The 23,197-nt window shown below is 39.1% G+C and overlaps 1 protein-coding gene across 1 annotated transcript; it reads right to left on the bottom strand.

Moving 5' to 3' along the window:
• Positions 1-213: 213 nt before the first annotated feature.
• LOC123627643 (synaptonemal complex protein 2-like) lies at positions 214-23,153 on the bottom strand. The gene is made up of 11 exons (XM_045537319.1): positions 22,986-23,153; positions 11,551-11,644; positions 10,966-11,063; positions 10,403-10,460; positions 10,221-10,305; positions 6,296-6,344; positions 3,088-3,235; positions 2,454-2,509; positions 515-644; positions 408-430; positions 214-281 (listed from the first exon to the last, which is right to left on the bottom strand). Exons 1-11 carry the CDS (start codon positions 23,151-23,153, stop codon positions 252-254), a joined length of 939 nt encoding a protein of 312 aa, XP_045393275.1. The 3' UTR covers positions 214-251.
• Between the last annotated feature and the right edge of the window lie 44 nt (positions 23,154-23,197).

Here is a 23,197-nt window from a genome sequence, read left to right as displayed (position 1 = left end):
TGAGAGTTAAGATAAAGCTTCTAAGTCAAGAGTTGGCAAACTCTGGCCCCCAAGCCAAATATAGTCTGCTACGTGATTTTATAAATAAAATTTTATGGAAACACAGCCACAGTTGTTGGTTTACATCTTGTCTGAGGTCAGTTTTGTGCAATAACTGGAGAGTTGAAGAGCTACAATAGAAACTATATGGATCAAAAAACAAAAACTACTTACCATCCGGTCCTTCACAGACAAAAGTTTACCAACCCCTGCTACAGGTCATCATTTGAGTCGTCTTGCTTCTTTAAAAGAGGAAGAACACCAGCAATTCTTGTACATAAGCTGATCTCCAATGTCAAAGCAAAATTAAAACACAACATCTTCCATCATTTGCTAATAAAGACATTAAAAGGGAAGAACAATCTTACCTTCACACTTTCTTCAATAGATACTAAAAGAAAAATGTTTTGTTTATCTCAAACTACTTTTCCCAAAATACAATTTTTTCTGTGTAAATCAACAGAAAATCACGTACCTGTTTTTTTCGCAGAATCTTCAAGAGTTAAAAAGGTAGAACTACTTGGGAATTTTGTTTCAGAAATTTGCGGAGGCATGGTGTCATTTTGCCTGGACACGTCTTTCCGTAATGGTCTTAGAAGTTTAGCCTAAAATACAGAACCTTTTTAAAGTATTAGTATTCATAATCATTTAAAACAAAAATTCCAAGACATTTTCTTTTATTTATTTTTGTAGAGACAAGGTCTTGCTATGTTACCCAGGCTAGCCTCAAACTCCTGGGCTCAAGTGATCCTCACACCTCCGCCTTTCAAAGTGCTGGGATTACAGGCACGAGCTACTCTGTCCAACCCAAGACATTTCCAATATCCTTTTAAGAAACTTAAAAATTGGATTTACTCCATTTAAAGATAAATGTGAAGACCACAGATCCCTGAATCAGAAGAACATTAGGTCATATTTCAATTGATAACTTTAAATTAGTGGTTCTCAAACTGTGGCCCAGACCGGAGCATCAGCAATACCCGGGAATGTGGCAGAAATGCAAATTCGCAAACCCCAACTATAACCTGCTCAATCAAAAACACTAGGGATAGGACTAAGGAATCTGTGTTTTAGCAAGCCATTCTGGTCATTCTGATGACCATGAATGTTTGGGAACCACTGCTCTAAATCAGGGGCCAGCAAACTACAGCTGCTGCCTGTTCTTGTAAATAAAGTTTTATTGGAACACAACACATCCATTTCTTTCCATGTTGTCTATAGCTGTCCTCTGGCTACAAAGGCAGAACCGAGTAGTTGCCACTGAGACTGTACGGCTCTCAAAGCCTAAAATATTTTACTATCTGGCCTTTTACAGAAAAAGTTTACCAATCCCTGCTCTAAATTATTCTCATATACAGAGAAAACTGTATTTAGAATACTAATATTTGCACAAGACCAGCAATGTCCTCATTGAAAATCAGCATAGACTTCTTGACAGTTGCACGGTCTACGTTTATGGATTTCTGAAGCTGTGATGTTTCTTTGGTGCTTATTTAAGACAAATGCTGTATTTATTAGAAACTGTTCTTTTGGCCCATTTCTAACTGATAACTCATTGTTTCAGGCTGAACTGGTCAATGAATAGTTAAGAGATTACTCTGGCTCACAGGTTTAGCCTACCTCTGTCCTTACAGGACATGAGAGCCCTTTAGATTCACATAGGGCAACATGCCCCAGGCTGACTCAAGAAAGCAGACAGAGCTATGGCTGGAGCGCCAGCTGCACGGTATTTCTGCAGGGGCAGGCAGGGTGCTGTTGACACCCTCAGAATCACAGCAGCTGCCCTTTATAAAATCCCTAGGTATGTGGCACTATACTCTGTAGTCCTTATATATCTCATTTGATGAGAAACAAAAACCAACTGCTGAGAGAGGTAATTCAGCTAGTAAGAGGCAAAATTTGGTTTTGAATGAGTGCAGACACTGAAAACCAAATTCTTAACTACTCTGATGTAACAAAAAGGATAAGTGAAGAAAAATTAAGAAAGCTTTGAGGCTTTATTCAATATTTATATAAGCTTAAAGGCATCCCAACCACTGACAAAGGAAATAAATGATTAAATCATTAAAAGCTTTGGAAGTGACATGTCAACAAACAAAACTAAGGGAAGAACTTAATGAGTTTACTTTAAAATGTAAATTCAAAAGAGCATATATTTGCAGGAAATTGGCCCAGATTTTTAGCATCATTCATAGTAAACATCCTTTGGCAACGTTTGGGAACAATGAAAAAACAGCCGAAATCTTTACCCAAGATTCATATGAAATGTTCAGAAGTCCTTGCAGTTTCTATTGGCAGTGATTCACATACCAGTAAACCAATGGTTTGTTATTCTCGTATTCCTGAAAATTATTTGAGAAATAAATGCAGTCTAACCCACAGGGCATGTGACAGCCAAGATAAAATTTACTTACTTGGTCTTTCTTGTGGTCATGGTCACTGCCACTACTGAGAGGGAAAAGTGGCAAGACTGAAATGAAAGAAAACAAATACATCCTGGATACGTTGACTTACAAGACATAAATTCATTTTCCCCCTTCCAACATGCAAATACTAAAAAGCAACTCCCACTTATGTTCAAATGTCTAAAGTTCCCTTTCTAATCATTCAACCTTGTTCCTCACCACCCAGAATGAATTCTCTGCCCCAGACCTGCCCCGAATGTCAGTCTCATATCCTTGTTTTGTCCTTGTAGTTTTTCCTAACTAATAACGCTTCCCTGTCTCCTCTTCAGATCCTACGCTTTTTCCCAAGCATCAGCTAAGGTCCCACCCGTCTCTTCCTTGCAGATTTTCGTGATGATTCCAGCTCATGCCAGATTCCTTTCATCTGAACTCCTACTCCATTTATCCATAGCTCATATTTAATTGCTGGTTAATCCCATATTCTTCTGTTTCATGTTTCATTTCGCCTTTCCAATGTAATTATAGCAGGGAAAGAGACCTCATGATCATATATTTCTTTGGTACCTTTTCCTACCACATACTAAAAAATAAATACCTACTGATTTATTTGAAAAGTGACTCAAAAGACATATGCCAAACTTACTTCTTATACTACTCCTGGTTCTTATCTTTTTTCTACTAGAGTATGATTTTAGGGATTTCTTCTTTTGGTTACTGGTCCAAGATAGTTCACTGGTACTGGTACTTGAATCTTGACTACTCTCAGAGAAGAGATGTTTCCTGTAATTAAACTTTTACAAACACAGATGAGAAATGAGAACTTTTAAAGGGATGTTAGTGCCACTTATGGACAACTGAACATATTACCACAAAGCTAGACACAGAAGTAACTCCTTCTAGAAAACTGGGCTCTCACATAATAAAAAGACAAAGAAGTAAGGAGGCGAAGAAAAAGAAGAAAAGGATTATTCCACTACTAAATTCTCAACCAAGTTGCTATTGTAAAGGATGACAAAATCCTCTTAAACCAAATGTTTGCAACTGAAGAGAGGTTAGAGAACTGTTCAAAAGCTGAGGCACTTTAATATTGTGCCAACATTACAACTTCAAAATACTAAATCAAATGACAAAAGAAAGTATCAAAATATTTTTTGCAAAGACATGCTTCTCTGTACACTTTAGAAGAACTAAAACCAAACAGGGGGGTCATTTCTGTTTAAACCTTAAAGCATTTTGAGATTAAGCCTGGACTATAAAAGGTTAGAGATTTAGGGCAAGTTTAATCTTTCCAGTGGATTATTCAACTATATCTTGATATTTATATGAGTATTTTAAAAATCTTTTTCTGTTTTTCTATTAGTTTTTATAATGCTGAGACAAATAAATGTTTATGTTCAATTTTAATAGGGAGTTTGTTTGGATTTTAACAAAAAAGCACACTCTATTTGAGCTCTATCTCTTGGGCCCTGTCTCCAAACTGCCCTGCCTCTCCAGGGACTGCTAACAATTCATTCTCATCTCAGGCAAGGGAGGATTCTTGTGGATCCAAACACACTAAGTTGTGACAGTATCTAACATTACCTTCTCAGACAGGAAACGCATCACCCAGAGACACACCTCCTGCCTGGAATGACGAAACACAGAATCAACTCCCAACACTCACTAGGGTGACATTGTTTATGACAGCATGACCCATGAGATTTAAGGTGGGTGATGGTTAATTATCTAGTTTTCAAATGAATTCATGTTTTGAAGACGAAATTACTTTTCCTTTAAAATATTTAGCCATTCAACGTTTTATAGAAAAGGTCATTTTTCTTAATTGATAAAAATTGTATTTATTTGTGGTGCACAACATGACATTTTGAAATACATATGCATTGTGCAATGGCTAAATCAAGCTAATTAACAGATGTTAATGTTGTTTTGGTAAGTTCACCTAAAATCTCTCTTATCAATTTTCAAGTATACAATACATTGTTATTAACCACAGTCACAATACACAATAGGTCTTTTAAACTTATTCCTATCTAACTTTTTGTGTCCTTTAACCTCTCCCCAATTCGCCACCCCCACTCTCACCCACCCCCTGGTAACCACTGTCCTGCTCTCTGCTTTTCTGAGTTTGACGTCCTTAGATTTCACACAGAGGTGAGATCATGGAGTATTTGTCTTTCTGTGCCTGCCTCCTTAGCATGATGTCCTCCAGGTTCATCCATATTGTTGCGAATGACAAGATTCCCTCCCTTGTTAAGACTAAATAGTACTCCACTGCACATATATACGCCACATCTGCTTTACCCATTTGTCTATCCATAGACACTTAGGTAGATTGAGAAGGTAATTTCTAAAAGGACCTTTGTGAGCCAGTCCTATTTGCATCTTACACTTTCTTTAAGTTAAAGAAATGGTTGGAGGAACCTGCACATTTGTTCCAGTGTTCTCCAACCCAGTGTATTGTAAAGTAAAAGTATCAATGCATTTAATACATCCTGCATTGGATGTATTAAAGCCATGCAGCAAGGCTTTCCCAGTTTCTCTGGTTTTATATCAAAAGGTGTTGAAAGTTATTTACAGAAACAAAAGTATCTAGAGAGCAGTGGTTCTCAAGTTTGGCTGCACAGCACATTAGAATCACCAGTAGGGGGCTTTAAAAACAAACCCCCATGCCTGGCCATTGTCCTTGTCAATAAAGTCAGATTCTCTGGCGAAGGGACCCAGATCATAGTAGTTGCTCCAGCTCCCCAGGTGATGCCAATCTGAGGCCTGAGTAGCAGCAAGTGAGAACCATTGTTAGGAGGAAGCCAGAATAAGTCTTAACTCATTTGTTTGAAGCTCATGATCTCAATTTTAGAAAAACTGTTCATTGAATATTCATTATAGAGATTTAAAAAAAAAATACACTGACTACAGGCATAGAGCACTGTGCTTCCCAAGGTGAGAGGCCACCAGTGAGGGCACACTGGACAGGTGTCATATGACACACATAGGCACAAAACCATGTCACTGAACAACACTGACTCAGAGGGAAACATCTCAATTCTTTTAAAAGCCTGCTCTATTGAGGATAAGGCTTGGGTGCTAGGTCTTTAACACTTCTACTCACTAATCTTTTTTTAAAAATAAATCAAGAACAAGATTTGGACTCAAAGCCTAATAAAGGTTGTTTTTTTTCTTCTTCTTCTTTTAAAGAGTTTTAAGAAGTGCAGAGGCATGACCAAGTCTGCATTTTTGGTAGATGTCTCCGGCTGTGAGTTTCAGTGTGGGGTCCATGGGCAGTGCCCATTCTCACCCATGCTGCCACCTTGGTCACAGTAAGAGGGCGTAACCATCTCTCATCTAAGATCAGGGGCTCTTTACAAAGCTAAATGAGCACTTACTACAGTAGCAAAGGATTGACTGAAGGAGTCTATCTTTCAATATTCCCTTACCTATATGCCATCAAATGAGACTTAACATGAAATGTTCTCTCCTGATGAGTTTATTGACTGGGCACATTTCTCTGTCCACCTAACTAGATGATCCTGGGTACGGCAGATTTACCTTTTCATAGTTTATAGTTAATAAGGCCCATTGTATGCAATGAATTAAAAATGTAAATCAAGTGAAAGTATAGTTCAAGAGGCTAACCTTGTTATTTTCAACTGTATTTATTTTGGGGCTTACCGACTATTTGTTACAAATAATTCTGATTTTCCATTTGAAAGTGAAATGATTCCTTTTCAAATAAGTCTAAGATAAATTTAATTAAGAAAAATATAGAAAGTAAAGAGTAGAGCATTGGCATATTTTGAAGAAGGTATGCAAACAACCAAAATTCGGGAAGTATTGCTTTAAATTTACTATATTACCGACACACTTGTTTCTTGCTTTCTGTCATCCCTGGAAGCAGAATCTGCCCTAAAACACAATACATGAAATTAATGGAACTGGTAAAACCAGCACCCTCCTCTGTCCCTCACTTCACATGCCTAACTTGTCTTTCCTTCCTGTGCCCTCTGTCTGATCATGAACTCACTGCATGGGAAGTACCCCACTCTGCATGCAACTTCTTATTGTGCAACCTATTTCCATATATTCTATGGCAGACAACATCTGTTTATCTAAAAAAAAAATAAAAAATAAAAAAAACCTTTGTTGAGCCCATTGCCTGTCAGGCATACAAAGAAAAAAGCGGCAAAGTGGGATCAGCAAATAACCAGCCCACTGGGCCAGTGCTGAAGAGCTGTGTTTCCAAAGCCTAGATCTACCTTAGAATCCCCTGAGGTGCTGTAAACAAAAGCTCTTGCTGTGATGCGTGAGGCTCAGCATCTTCCATAGACCTGTCGGCCATTTGTACATCTTCTTTGGAGAAATGTCTATTCAAGTCTTTTGCCCCGTTTTAATTGCTCTGATTTTTTTTACTATTGATTTATAGGAGTTACTCATATATTTTAATGTTAATTTCTTATCAGATATATGGTCTGCTAGTATAAAACACACAAAAGACAACAAGTGCTGCTGAGGATGTGAAACAATTGGAACCCTGTACACTGTTGGTGGAATGTAAAATAGTGTAGCTGCTATGGAAAACAGTTTGATGGGTCCTCAAAAAAAATTAAAAATAGAGCTACAGTATGATCCAGCAATCCCACTCCTGAGTATACATCCAAAGGAAATGAAATCAGTATGTGGAAGAGACATCTGCACTCCCATGTTCATTGCAGCGTTATTCACAACAGCTGGGATATAGAATCAACCTAAGTGTCCACCAACAGATGAATGGATAAATAAACGTGGCATAAGAAAACAATGGATACTATTCAGCCATAAGAAAGAAAGAAATCCAACAATGTGTGACAACACAGATGAACCTGGAGGACATCATGTTAAGTGAGACAAGCCACTCACAAATGGACAAATACTTCATGATCCCACTTATACAGGTATCTAAAACAGTCAAACTGACAGAAACAGTAGATTGGCAGTTGCCAGAGGCTGGGGAGAAGGGGAAATGAGGAGTTGTTCTACAAGTGTAAGGTGTCAGTTATACAAACAAGATGAGTAAGTTCTAGAGATCTGCTGTACAACATTTGCCTATAGTTAACAATACTGTATCATGCACTTAAAAAGGGGTTAAGAGGATAGATGTCATATTAAGTGCTCTTACCACGATAAAAATGGACAAAAGAAAAAAGCTAATACACCATTTCCAGGCAGCCACTGATCTGTCTCTATAGTTTCAGGAATTTTCTAGGCTTCCATATTCTATCCATACTGTAGAATTTTATGCAAATGGAATCATACAGTATGTACTCTTTCTGTCTGGCTTCTTTTACTGGAAATAGTTATTTCGAGATTCATTCATGTTACGTATTTCAACAGTTTATTCCTTTTCATTTCTGTGTAGTATTCCATTGTGTGTATATACTGAAATTTGCTTATCCATTCGTCTACTGATGGACATTTGGGTTATTTCCAGTTTGGAGCTATCACAAAGAAAGTGGGTATAAACATTCACGTACATCCCTTTGTGTGGACTAATGTTGTCACTTCTCCTGTGTAAATACCTAGAATTGGAATACTGGGTTAGGATGGGTACACGTTTAACATTTTTTTTTTTTTTGAGGCAGAGTCTCACTCTGTTGCCCACGTTAGAGTGCCGTGGCATCAGCCTAGCTCACAGCAACCTCAAACTCCTGGGCTCAAGCGATCCACCTGCCTCAGCCTCCCAAGTACCTGGGACTACAGGCATGTGCCACTATGCCCAGCTAATTTTTTCTACATGTATTTTTAGCTGTCCATATAATTTCTATTTTTAGTAGAGACGAGTCTCGCTCTTGCTCAGGCTGGTCTCGAACTCCTGAGCTCAAACAATCTGCCCGCCTCAGCCTCCCAGAGTGCTAGGATTACAGGCGTGAGCCATCACGCCCAGCCCACGTTTAACATTTTAAGAAACTACCAGCAGTATGTAAGAGTTCCAGATGTTTCACATTTCCACCATTTGTACTGACTTGGTACAGTCTGTCTTCCTAATTTTAGCCTTTCTAATAGATCTGTAGTATAACCATTCTAGTTTTAATTTACATTTCCCTGATAACTAATGATGCTGGGCAACTTTTCATGTGCTTATCTGCCGTCTGTGTATCATCCTTGGTAAAGAAGCTGCTTGAATCTTCTGCCAGTATTTTTATTGGGTTGTATTTTTATTATTGAATTTTGTGAGTCTGTAACATAATTCAGAAATGAACCCTTTATCACAGCAATCCCCAACCTTTTTGGCACCAGGGACCAGTTTCATGGAAGACAATTTTTCCAAGGACAGGGTTGGGGAGTGCGGAAGCAGAGCTCAGGTGATGATGCAATGGGGAGCAGGCGTAAATACAGATGAAGCTTGCTCGTTTGCCACTGCTCACCCTTCACTGCTTCTTTGTTGTTAGTGTCATGTCTAAATTTAAAGCATGACTCAGTGGTCCCCAGCCTTTTTGGCACCAGGGAGTGGTTTCATGGAAGACAATTTTTCCATTGATGGGAGGCGGCGGGAGACGGAGCTCTGCAGCTGGGTTCCTAACAGGAGCCCACAGCTTTATCAAATATATGTTTTATAAATTTTTTCTGCAAGGGTGTGGTTTGTTCTGTTCTTCCCCTAAACACTGGTTTTCAAGCAGCGTAAGGTTTTTTTTATTTTAATGAAGTCTAAGATTTATCAATTTATTTTTTTACTGTGTTTTGGGTGTTATATTTCAGAAATCTTTGCCTACACCAAGGTCATAAAGATATTTTTTCTTATGTTTTCTTGCAAATAGGTTTTACATTTAGGTCTATAATCCATTTTTAGTTAATTTCTTACAAGGTGGAAAGTAAAGATCAAAGGTCATTTATTTTTTCTTATATATGGATATTTAATTGTTCTAGCACCATTTATTGAAAAACATATCCTTTCTTCACAGAATTGTCTTTGCATTTTTGTCATAGACTAGCTGTCCGTATATATGTAGGTCCTATTTCTGGATTTCCTAGTCTGTTTTGTTTATTGATCTTTATGCAAATACCACACTCTCTTGATTAATGTAGCTTTATAGTACATCTTAAAAGTAGCATTTAAGCCCTTCCACTTTGTGTTTTCTGTTGAAATTTATCTGGGCTATTGTAGGTCCTTTAAATTTCCACATGACATTTCAAAAAAGCTTGCCAATATCTTTAAAGAAAAAAAAAAACCTACTGGGATTTGAATCAGGGACTGTACTGAATCCTTAGGTCAATTTGGGAAGAACTGGCATCTTAACATTGAGTCTTCCATCTCATGAGCACATATCTGTCTCCACATATTTAGGTCTTCCTTAATTTCTTTAGTTTTCAGTGTAGGGGGCGTTGGGGAGGTCTTACAAATCATTTGTCCAATTAATCCCTAAGTATGTCATATCTTAATACTATTTTAAATGCTACTGCTTTTCATTTCAATTTCTGATTAACATATAGAAAGAAAATTAATTTTTGGTTATTGACCTTGGGTCCTTCAATTTCAAATTCAGTGTTTTGCTGCAGGAAAAAAAGTTGCCAAAGAGACCCCTAGAGGTATAATGGCAGAGGCCAGTAGGCTAGGAGAGTTTGCCAACTGTCAAATTATTCTACAGAAGACTTCACGCAATGCTCTCTCCTTGTGTGTGTGTTGGGGGTGGGGCGGGGGGGGGGGGGGCAGGTAGCCAGACATAGGAAAGGGGAAAACCTAGATGGTCAACTTGTGGTACTCACGTTAACAATCATCTACATAGTTTATTAGTTTTGAAAACCACTTACCTAGATTTGCCACTTAATTTAGGAGACTGAATTTTAACTGATGGTTCTTGTAAATCGGAAGAATGCTCATGTTTTGAAGTAATTTCTAGTGACAAAAATTAAAAACAAAGAATGTTAAGCATTTCAAGTAAACATTTAAACATACCACTCAAATCTTATTTATGGTAGGTAATGTATCTGACCTTGTTGTGTATCATCCAGTTTCAGTTTTTCAGATGGACTCTCAGCTGTATTTCTTTGCTACAGAAAAATAAAAACTTATATTATGGCACCTTTGAAGCTTCTCTTTGGAAGTCTTGGAACTACTTTACACCTCATAAGAATGGACTACCCATTGAACACTAAGATATCATGCCCCTTAGACACTGACAACTGAATTTATTGGCACCAAATGACTGTGAACTAGCTGGATGAGAAGCCTCAAGCTCCTCGATGTTAAGTAATGTGCCCAAGTTCCTACAGTAAGTGTAAACCGGGTCTGACTGCAAATATTAGGCTCCTTTCCCTACATCTCAGTCTCCAGATCCCAAATGAGTCACGCATTCATTCCCTGGGAAAGTGAGTTGCATGAAAGGAGAGAATAAACAAACACAGCAGGCAAAAACAATCCCCAAGAGGAGATGGTCAAAAAATTGACAGATGGGTGGCCAGCAGAAAATGGTCCACAAACCAGGAGAGGTGCTTCCACCTGTCAGCATCCTAGTGGACACTGATCGGAACTCTGAGCCCAGCTCCTTGTACTCACAGGCGGTGCAGACTGGTCATTCAAGGGGAGAGTTATCAGGCAACAGTCATCTCCTGCACTCATGATCTCCTCCAGGTCAGTAGATTCTTCTAGCGGCTCTATACACATTAAGAACAGAACATTTAAAATAATAATAACCATGCCCACACTGACACACTTACCATCACTATTCATGGAACGCTAACGTCTGGCACCTTGCCGTCCCTTGGAAAGAGCTGGTAATGAGGGCCTGCCTCAAACCTCAAATCAGAAATCTGAAAGCACTTGGGAAAACATCCTTGGGGTGAACTCTAGTGCAGAGCCGCTTTGTGGGCCAGCAAGACCCTCCCTTTCCCCACCTCCTGCCTCCCCATCCAGGTTTCCCTTTGTCCCTTCCAGCTGACCCACAAGAGAGACTTTATCAAGCATGGAAACTGATTCAAGGCTACCAGCCGCTCTTCCTTCTCCAGAGGCACAATCAGACACTTATTCCTCTTACATGAACACTTAGATGAACACACGTTTCCAGTGCCCTGTCCCAAGTGAGGTTTCAGCACTGCTTAGGAAGGGAATTCACAGTCAGAATTTTGTTATTTCCCAATGTACCTGTCTCTCTTCCATGGCTATTAGGAATCTCAGTGTCTTCTTTCTCAGACTTACTAAAAAGTTCTGAGGAAGTTTTCACCTGGCCAGGGACCATCTGAAATGAAAGCCAAAAGTCACATGACTTTTAAAAGCAGTAATCTTTAAAAAGAAACATTTTTTTAACGAAAACGTAAAGCTTAGAACATAGCACATTGATAAATCAGAAGTTAGTCTTCAGTTTGTCGTCTCTTGAAGGATCATTTTACTGTTTTTGGCTTCTCTCCACACCGCCTTCCACCAGGACCAGCTCTGGCCAACCACTGCCCAACCTCTGCCTAACAGGGGCCTCACATTCCAGGAACTGCAGCTTCACCACATGCAAACCTCAAGTCTCCTCCCGCCAAAACATTTTATTCATTTTGTGAAACATGGAAAGACATAAGATTTTGATGTTTTCTGAAGGCAAACCTATCATGTCAGGGAAATTCATATGTAAAGTGGTGGAGGAGGTTTTCAAGTGATTGATTCTCCTTTAGTTCTCATCCTCACCCATGAAATGGTCTTTTCCTTAAAAGATATTTCATTAAAATAAGGTGAGTTTTGGGAAACTATATTTGCAGAGCACTTTATGACACGTAAACGCCTTCACATAAAACACAGACCAAAAGAACGCTGGCCCAAGACTTCCTCCCTCAGGAAGAAGAGGTCCTCTGAAGTCTTAACTCCCTAGTGGCCATTACAATAGTATTTTTTGTCTTCTTGTCACAAATTTCATTGCCCTGCCTGCCAGCTATGATACAGAAAGGTTTCTTATTCTTATGAATAAATAAGAAATATTATAGTCAGAGAGTGGGCAACTGCAGCAATCTAGAGATGGGCAGGCCATTTCTACAAGGTGAGACCCGTAGGTAGAACGTTGGCAAAACTCCCCAAGAAACCCTATTCTCAATGGCTTCCTCTAGGTTCCGGAGGAGCTGAGAGAGAAGGTAGCTCCAACAGGCCCACACTAAGTACCCTCAGAACACCAGGAAGAATAGGGTGAGAAAGTGATGTTATCCCAGAAAACCTTTCAGCTGTTCACAATAAATGAAATAAAGCGTGACAAGGCACAAAGAGGCTTTGTGCCCTACATTGTTAAGGCAATAACACATGAAAGGGAAGAACTGGGACTGGAATCCAGAACCCTCCACTCTTTTTACATGCCACTCAAAAGACTAGGTCTTCTGCTTGATCAAATATTCCCATTTAAACCCAACAAGGAAATTGAAGAGATGTGAAACATATTAAAACATTTTCAGGTAATCAAAAAGAATAAAACCTGCCATCTGTTTGTCTTCTCCTAAAGCTTGCATGGAAGGTTGTGATATGTTGAATTGCAAATCAAAATGGATTTCTCTTTTCATCACTGCTTTTTTGCTAATAATAACAGGCTTCTTCAGGTAAATGATAAAAATCTTCATCTTCTCAGTTTCTAATGAAATATATCAATGCACATCAACATACTGAAAAGTTCTATTTTAAAGTTTTATAACTTTAAGTAACTGAACTGAGATATTTGTCAACTGTCCAGATTTTTCTGTGATAAGTTGAAATCATATTAAGTGAAATTACTTTGAAATTCTATTTATTAAACGCACGTGTGTGTTTATACACACTAACAAGATATGATTAAATGGTTGACCTTGCAAAAAATAGGAAGTACCTTACCTTAGCAAAGAAATGGAGATAATTTTGTCTTCTGCAATTCAGTCGGTTTTTCTAAGAACATTTTGTTTACAAAAAGCTATCAACTGCAACAGGTATTTTATTTCCAAACATACTAAGCACAATAGTCATTCTTTCTCTCTCTCTGAAATCCTTATTTCTAAAATTCAAAATAAATTCACTGTTCCCAATATGCAAAATGGAGTAATCCTTTGCCATTTCAATAATCTCTGCTTGAAGAGAAGAAATGGAAGCACCTTACAGAAGTCCGTGTCTCAGACAACAGCCTCCTTGAGTGCTCCTACCAGGTCACCAGCCCTTTCCTGACAAATAGTAATTAGGTTTAGAAGAGGAAATAGCTTAAACCAAATTAATAAAGAGCAATAAAGAATCAGCTACAGTCAAGTACAAGGTAAACTGGAATCAGCAGAAGAGCAAAGGCAATAAAGTCCATGAAACGACAGGCAAAGCTAATGGCCACAAACTGATAGAACAGAAAGAGGAAAAAAAAGAGCGAAGCATACACAGGTGCGATCCATGCCGTCTAGTACAGCAGAGAACCTGAACATGGCTAGTACCAATTGGGATGCCCTGTGAGCATAACACAGGTTTCATGTCGTCAGATTGCGAAGACTCAGTACAAAAACGAAAATGTAAAATACCTCATTAAAAATTTTTATATTGGCCACATGTTAAAATAATACTTTTGATCTACTGGGTTAAATAAAATGTTATTAAAATTATTTTTTATTTAATATGATTACTAGAAAATTTTAAATTAAGTTGGTGGCTCATATTTTATTTCTATAGGGCAGCATGAGTCTAGAGTAAAGCTCAGCGATCTCCCCAAAATGCTGACTTTACTCAATATTTACTCATCACTGCAGGGAGGGGGCCAAGTCTATCAAACCTTGCAATAAAAGTAATTTTGTTAATAAAAATACCTGAAAAAGTAACTAGCTAGTTGGGCTGTAAGGATCAGTGCAAACATGTAAGGGTCAGAAGAAACACCCTGAGGGCTACAGCAAACTTCCCGCATACTACATTGCCAACTCTAAAGCCGCGAGGGCTATGATGCAAAAGTCTTGTTTGTAGAATTTACTAGACATAGAAGCCGTACCACTTACTTCCTCCAGCTACTGCGAGACATTTTTTCAATTATAAGGTCTCCCAGAAGTGTGATATATTAATGAAATATAGAATATGAACTTTAGCAAGTTGGTTTCTGAAGACCACCATAGTAGCAAAGTTTACAGTTAAGAGACTTAAAATAGGAAGAGTAATAGTTAGAAGTACCCTAGTCAGAAAACTCATGCAAGTACTTATAAAATATTTACATTTACTCTAAATAACTATCATAGACATTTTATATATCCTGAATTACATAATAGTAACAAATAATGACTACATATATTAAGAAACTATAAAGGTCATAAAGCAAACCCTACTTGATCTGAACCAAATGATAGATAACGATACTGTAATAGCTGGAGGCTTTAACACCCCACTGACAGTACAGGACAGATCCTCCAAACAGAAAATAAACAAAGAAATAATGGACTTAAATAGAATGCTAGAACAAATGGGCCTGACTGACATCTACAGGACATTCTACCCAAAATCCACTGAATATACATTCTTCTCATCAGCTCATGGGACATTCTCTAAGATTGACCATATCCTAGGACATAAAGCATGTCTTAAAAAATTTAAAAAAATAGAAATTATAGCATGCATCTTCTCAGATCTCAGCAGAATAAAGATAGAAATTAACTCTGACAGACATTCTCATTCCTACCCAAAGTCATGCAAGTTAAACAACCTTCTCCTGAATGATTATTTTATAAATGAAGAAATCAAGACAGAAATCAAAAGATTCTTTGAATTAAACGAAAAAGGAGACACAACTTATCAAAATCTGTGGGACACACAGCTAAAGCAGTTCTGAGAGGAAAATTCATTTCCATAAATGCTTATCTCAAAAAGACATAAAACTTACAAATAGACAACCTAATGAATAGAATCAAAGAGCTGGAGAAAGAACAGACTGATCTCAAACCCAGCAGAAGGCGAGAAATTATGAAGATCAAATAAGAACTAAACGAAAAGGCCAACAAAAAAAACCATAAGGGAAATTAATAAAACAAAAAGTTGGTTCTTTGAAAAGATAAACAAAATAGACACACCTCTGGCTAGACTAACCAAGAGCAGAAAAGAAAAATCTCTAATAACCTCCATCAGGAATATGAAAGGAGAAATCACAACTGATGCCACAGAAATACATGATATCATCTATGAATTCTACAAAAATCTTTATGAACGCAAACTGGAAAATGTGGAGGAAATGGGCAAGTTTTTAGAAACACATAGCCTTCCCAGGCTCAACCAGGAAAAAATAGAATTCCTGAATAGACCAATAGCAAGCACTGAAATCGGGAAATCCATACCATGCTCGTGGATTGGAAGAATCAACATTGTTAAAATGTCTACACTACCCAAAGAGATCTATAGATTCAATGAAATTCCTATTAAATTACCAACATCACTTTTCACAGATTTAGAAAAAATAATTATACACTTTGTATGGAATCAGAGAAGACCCCGTATAGCAAAACCAATTTTAAGCAATAAAAACAAAATGGGAGGTATTGGTTTGCCAGACTTCAAACTATACTACAAAGCAGTGGTTCTTAAAACTGCCTGGTATTGGCACAAGGGCAGGGACACAGACCAGTGGAACAGAACAGAAAACCCAAATATAAAACCATCCTCATATAGCCATCTAATCTTTGACAAAATAGACAAAAACATACTCTGGGGACAAGAATCCCTATTCAATAAATGGTGCTGGGAAAACTGGATAGCCACATGTAGAAGACTGAAACAGGACCCACAGATTTCACCTCTCACAAAAATCAACTCATGGTGGATAACAGATTTAAACCTTAAATGGGAAACGATTAGAATTCTAGAAGAAAATATAGGAAAGACTCTTACAGACATTGGTCTAGGCAAAGAATTTATGAAGAAAACCCCTAAGGCAATCACAGCAACAACAAAAATAAATGAATGGGACCTGATTAAATTAAAAAGCTTCTGCACAGCCAAAGAAACAGTCACGAAAATAAACAGACAGCCTACAGAATGGGAAAAAATTTTCGCATACTACACATCAGATAAAAGACTGATAACAAGAATCTATTTAGAACTCAGGAAAATCAGCAAGAAAAAATCAAACAATCCTATCAAAAACTGGGCAAATGACATGAATAGAAATTTTTCAAAAGAAGATATAAGAATGGCTAACAAACATATGAAAAAATGCTCAACATCCCTAATCATCAGGGAAATGCAAATCAAAACCACAATGAGATACCACCTAACTCCGGTGAGAATGGCCTTTATCAAAAAATCTCAAAACAACACATGTTGGCGTGGATGCGGACGGACATGAACACTCATACACTGCTGGTGGGAATGCAAACTAGTGCAACCCCTGTGGAAAGCATTATGGAGATACCTTAAACAGATTCAAGTAGACCTACCATTTGATCCAGCAATCCCATTATTGGGCACATACCCAGAAGAACAAAAGTCATTCTATAACAAAGACACCTGTACCCAAATGTTTACAGCAGCACAATTCACAATCGCAAAGATGTGGAAACAACCCAAGTGCCCATCAATCCACGAATGGATTAGTAAACTGTGGTATATGTATACCATGGAGTACTACTCAGCTATAAGAAATAACGGTGATACAATATCTCTTTGGTTCTCCTGGAGAGAGTGGGAACCCATTGTATTAAGTGAAATATCCAAAGAATGGAAAAACAAGCATCACATGTACTCACCAGAAAACTGGTTTCCCTGATCATCACCTAAATGCACATTGGGGAAGGATACCAATTGGATATCAGACTGAGACTGGGAGTGGGGGGCGGAGATGTATGCCTACATGATGAGTGCGTTGCGCACCGTCTGGGGAATGGGGAATGGTCATGCTTGAAGGTGCTGACTCGGGGAGGTGGGGGGAGAGGGGATGGAGGTATGACTACATGGTGAATGCCAGGAGCACTGTCTGGAGAATGGACACGCCTGAGGCTCTGACTCAGGGGGATGGGCAGGACACGGACAATGTATATAACCTGAGCTTTTGTAGCCCCATGAAGAGCTGAAATGAAAAAGAAAAAAAAAAGAAAAAAAATTGAAACAGCAATAAAAAACCTTCCCAAAAAGAAAAGCCCTGGTCCAGATGGGTTCACACCCGAATTTTACCACACCTATAAAGAAGAACTGGTGCCCATCCCACATAAACTATTCTCCAATATCGAGAAGGATGGAATTCTCCCCAACACATTTTACCAAGCCAACATAACATTGATACCAAAACCAAGAAACGATGCAAAAAAAAAAGAAAACTACAGACCAATATCTTTTATGAATATAGATGCAAAAATTCTCAATAAAATCCTACCAAATCGAATCCAAGTGCCTATCAAAAAAATAATCCATCACGACCAAGTGGGCTTCATCCCAGAGATGCAGGGATGGTTTAACATATGCAAATCTATAAATGTAATTCACCACATAAATGGAAGCAAAAATAAAGACCATATGATCCTCTCAATAGATACAGAAAAAGCGTTTAACAAAATTCAACACCCTTTTGTGATAAGAATGCTTAACAAAATAGGCATAGATGGGACCTACCTAAAAATGATACAAGCCATATATGACAAACCCACAGCCAACATCATACTGAATGGGGAAAAACTGAAAGCATTCCCACTCAGAACTGGAACGAGACCAGGCTGCTCACTCTCCCCATTACTTTTCAACATAGTATTGGAAGTCCTTGCGAGAGCTATCAGGCAACAGAGCAGAATCAAGGAAGTCCAAATAGGGAAAGAAGAGCTCAAACTCTCACTCTTTGCTGATGATATGATGTTAGATCTGGTAAACCCCAAGGATTCAACCAACAGACTCCTGGAATTGATCAATGAATTCAGTAAAGTCTCACGTTACAAAATCAATACACACAAATCAGAGGCATTCACATATGCCAATAACAGTTAATCAGAGAACCAAATTAAGGACTCAATACCCTTCAAAATAACAACAAAGAAAACAAAATACCTAGGAATATATTTAACTAAAGAGGTAAAGGACCTCTACAGGGAGAACTATGAAACACTGAGGAAGGAAATTGCAGAGCATGTAAATAGGTGGAAAACCATACCATGCTCGTGGATCGGAAGAATCAACATTGTTAAAATGTCTATACTACCCAAAGTGATCTACAGATTGAATGCAATCCCTATTAAATTACCAACATCATTTTTCACAGATATAGAAAAAATAATTTTATGCTTTGTATGGAACCAGAGAAGACCCCGTTTAGCAAAAGCAATTTTAAGCAATAAAAACAATATGGGAGGTATTAATTTGGCAGACTTCAAACTATACTACAAGGCTGTGGTTCTTAAAACTGCTTGGTATTGGCACAAGTGTAGGGACACAGACCAGTGGAACAGAACAGAAAATCCAAATATAAAACCATCCTCATACACCCATCTAATCTTTGACAAAGAAGACAAACACATACTCTGGGGACAAGAATCCTTATTCAATAAATGCTGCTGGGAAAATTGGACAGCCACATGTAGAAGACTGAAACCGGACCCACAGCTTTCACCTCTCACAAAAATCAAATCACGGTGCATAATAACAGACTTAACTCTTAGGTGTGAAACGATTAGAATTTTAGAAGAGAATGTAGGAAAGACTCTTACAGACATTGGCCTAGGCAAAGAATTTATGAGGAAGACCCTAAGGCAATCACAGCAACAAAAATAAATGGGACCTGATTAAATTAAAAAGCTTCTGCACAGCCAGAGAAACAGTCACAAGAATAAACAGACAACCTACAGAAAGGGAAAAAATTTTCACATACTACACATCAGATAAAGGACTGATAACAAGAATATATTTAGAACTCAGGAAAATCAGTAAGAAAAAATCAAACAACCCTATCAAAAAATGGGCAAACGACATGAATAGAAATTTTTCAAAAGAAGATATAAGAATGGCTAACAAACATATGAAAAAATGCTCAACATCTCTAATCATCAGGGAAATGCAAATCAAAACCACAATGAGATATCACTTAATTCCAGTGAGAATGGCCTTTATCAAAAAGTCCCAAAACAACACATGTTGGCGTGGATGTGGATGCAGAGACACAGCTCATACCCTGCTGGTGGGACAGCAAACTAGTGCAACCCTAGTGGAAAGCAATATGGAGATAACCTTAAACAGATTCAAGTAGACCTACCATTCGATCCAGCAATCCCATTATTGGGCATCTACCCAAAAGAACAAAAGTCATTCTATAAAAAAGACACCTGCACCCGAATGTTTATAGCAGCACAATTCACAACTACCAAGATGTGGAAAGAACCCAAATGCCCATCAATTCATGAATGGATTAGTAAAATGTGGTATATGTACACCATGGAGTATTACTCAGCTATCAGAAATAATGGTGATACAGAATCTCTTTTGTTCTCCTGGAGAGAGTTGGAACCCATTCTATTAAGTGAAGTATCCCAAGAATGGAAAAATAAGCACCACATGTACTCACCAGCAAATCGGTTTCCCTGATCATCACCTAAGTGCACATTTGGAATAACACCAATTGGGTATCTGACAGAGGTGGGGGGTGGGGGGAGGGGATGGGTGTATACCTACATGACGAGTGTGATGTGCACCGTCTGGGGAATGGACACGCTTGAAGCTCAGACTCTGGGGAATGGGGGGGCATGGGCAATATATGTTAACCTGAACTTTTGTACCCTCATAATAAGCTGGAAAAAAAATAATAAATTAAAAAAAAATAAAAAAGAAGCCTTGAACGATACCAGAATCTTACATTAAAGCCACCGATAATCTGAAAAGATAAAATCTGATAAAAAAAAATCTAAAGGACCTGTGTGGATATACTGCAGTTCTGCTACACACTGCCATTGATTGTTGATTGAGACGGGGTTTCAGCATGTTCCCCTGGCTGGATTCGATCCCCCCACCTCAGCCTCTACAGTAGCTAGGACTACAGGCACCTGCCACTGACTTCACTTACACACTGCTTTTTGGCTACAGATGTATAAGTGACTGTCTTTTTCAAATTAGTGAAATGCTTTAAAACTGGATTGTTCACCAACAAGAAGGGTATTCTTATGTAGACTCTAAGGAAGTTTTTGACCCGTAACCAAAAGAGAATCACAAATACTAAGAAAGATTCTGCCAATTAGCTCTACTATGTCAACATGATCAGCCACTTATAAATTTGGGGCAGCAATTGGGTCTCCCTATATTACTAAATCAACATCAAAGGCCCATTCCATGTCACAATACCATGAAAGAGCGTTAAGAGGAAAGAGGCAGAAGTAGAGCACAGTGTCAGTAAGAATACAAACCAGAGTCAGACAGACCTACGTCAAGTCCTGACTCACAATGGGTTTACATTCATCTTTAAGGCTTAAGTTTCCTCATTTATAAAATGCTGATATCTACCTGACAAGTTTGGTGTGAGGATTAAATGAGACAACACATACAAAGCACAGTGCCCACAACATTATTAGCATTCAACACTATTTTTCTTCTGCAGCTACAAATCTCTAAATCTTTCAGTTTCTGTAGTTTCCATAAAACTAGAAACCAAAAGACAATTCTTTAGTCCCAAACAAATATTAGTTTTCATTTTCAGTAATTTTACATTAAAGTAAATGAGGGGAACTACTGCTCTAAAACATGGCAGTTAGCTTCATCAGCCACTGCTTTAGGATGCTGTGATGTTTACTTACTATACACAATCCTATAAAAGAAAAATTTTTGTCTCCAGAAAGCTGAGTGCAAATAAAATATTTTATTTCATTTTAGCAAGTCATTTCTTCATTTGTTTGGTCCTAATACATCTGTCTCCTCATAATCAAAATTTGCCTCATAAAACTATATACCACCACCAGAGAATCACCAGTAAAACCCTTTTTGGATATAAGGAGACACTAATTTCTGTATTGTTACATCGCCACATGTTTGTAGCAAATAATTGTGAAAGAAAATGACTATGTCTAATGATTCCTCCCCTGCTACTATTTTACATTTAAAACTGCATCAGCTATTTAACTGAACTTTGGGTTATGGAGAACAGCATCATACAATACAAACCTAGCATACAGAGTATGAAAAAAACCTTATCCTTCTAGTAACTGAAGGCTAAAAGTTGTAATATGATTTCACATCAGGTAATCTGCACCTTTAATGAGAAAGAATTTTCTTTACTGTTTTTGAAACACATAAAATTTCAAACAAAAAAATTTTATGGGATCAAATAAAAACTCAATCGTTTCGGCCAATACAAAAAAGTTTAAAAAATGCACATGTAATATACATCAGAAATTGCTTTCCTAAGTTTTGGACTTAAGGAATAAGAAAGCTGCTGACTAACACAGATGACTACCTTCTGTCGACCTTGTCTCCACTTCAAACTATACCCTCTTTCCTTCTCTTCTAGCTCAAACTTTTCCAATTTTTCTTCAGCCTTCTTAAATGACTGCCTTGACAGCAACTAAAAAAAAAAAAAAAAAAAAAAAAAAAACCACCAGCACCACCTTCAAAACCTTTTGGTCAATGGCCAAGTGAGTTCGCACAGCCTATAAAACTGCTTTGCAGTGGCAAGTTATAGTGTACTGTGAAAAATACAAAGTGCCATATTACACATCACCTTATTTTTCACGTATTCATATTCACTCTCTTCCTCTCAAAGTTAAATTCCCAGACGCAAGTAGGCAAGAAGATTTCAGGACTAGCAGTAAGGGCACAGCCACCTGGAAAACGGGGACTCTAATTCAAGCAGATCATTTAAACAAGGTCAATTTAACACACCACCACAAATCCAAAAAGGTCAAGGAAGGCCAGCATTCACAATGTTGTCATGGGCACTAACAATTAAAGAAAATAAAGTCACAGGTGTTGGTTAGCAGACTCTTTGTGGAAAGTGAAGGAGGAAAAGAGTTAAGGGAAAAATAAGTTTCCCAAAAAAGTAAAGTTGGTGTTGAAAAATAAAAAGGAGAGAGGAGATTCGGGTTACCGGAGAATATTGCTTCAAAAAATTAGTACTACCCCTGAGCCCTCAGCAAAACTGTCATTAAATCTCTCTGTCTAGTGCCCAGTGCTGCCTTAACCATGCGATCCCCTCCCGCCCTCCCGCTCTCCCACCCAAGTTCTGCGTCTAAATGAATTTCAGGTGAGTCCGGGCCGAGTGGACAGTTTCCCGCTTGGGGTAACTGTAACCGCGGCGTGGGAAACTCCCCCGGCCACAGCGCGCCAGCCCACAGAGGCGCTCCTGGGCAGGTGCCACCCACGGCGGCCCCCGTCGCGGACAGGGACACGTCCCCTCCACGTGGCCAGGGCAGGTCCACGAGCCCAGACGCGAGGCCGCCCCGCTCTGAGCGCCACCGCCTTCAATCGGAGTCTGGGCCTCGGGGCGGGACGGCCGGGGGAGGGGCGGGGTCGCGACCCTCCCGCGTCCCGGGCCCACAGCCGCCAGCGCCGCCGCACGGCGACCGCCACCCGCGAGGCCAAGGCTGCCTGTGACCGAGCCCGGCGCGCCGCCGGCCCCGCGGGCACGACCGACCGGGGGTGCGTGCGCAGCAGCAGCGCCCGGCCGGGCTCCGGGCCCTCTCGCTCACCTCACGGTGCGCCGCCTCCTCCCGGTGCCCGAGCGCCGCGGGGTCCGCGCAGGGGAGCGTCCAGGGTGTCCGCCCGCTGCCGCAGCGCCGCCGTGTGCTCCCCTCCGAGCGCTGCCGCCTCAGCAGCCGGAGGGGCCGCCACGACGCGCTCATCTCTGCGCCTGCCATCTTCGTCTCTGCAGCACCGCCAAGGCCGCCACGGACGCCGCCGA

Source organism: Lemur catta, chromosome 26 (genome assembly GCF_020740605.2).
Source record: "Lemur catta isolate mLemCat1 chromosome 26, mLemCat1.pri, whole genome shotgun sequence".
Lineage (NCBI taxonomy): Eukaryota > Metazoa > Chordata > Mammalia > Primates > Lemuridae > Lemur > Lemur catta.
The sequence above is the reverse complement of the archived record's forward strand: the minus strand, read 5'-3'. Positions and strand labels throughout refer to the sequence as shown.

Bases quoted from the DNA above. Each gene is read 5' to 3' on its own strand.
- LOC123627643 (XM_045537319.1), bottom strand. From the start codon at position 23,153: ATGGCAGGCGCAGAGATGAGCGCGTCGTGGCGGCCCCTCCGGCTGCTG. The intron at 3,236-6,295 runs GTAATATAGTAA...TGTTTGTAAAAG, and splicing joins AGCAAGAAACAAGTGTGTCG to TTTAATTACAGGAAACATCT. The intron at 645-2,453 runs GTAAGTAAATTT...TCTGTATTTTAG, and splicing joins ATGACCACAAGAAAGACCAA to GCTAAACTTCTAAGACCATT.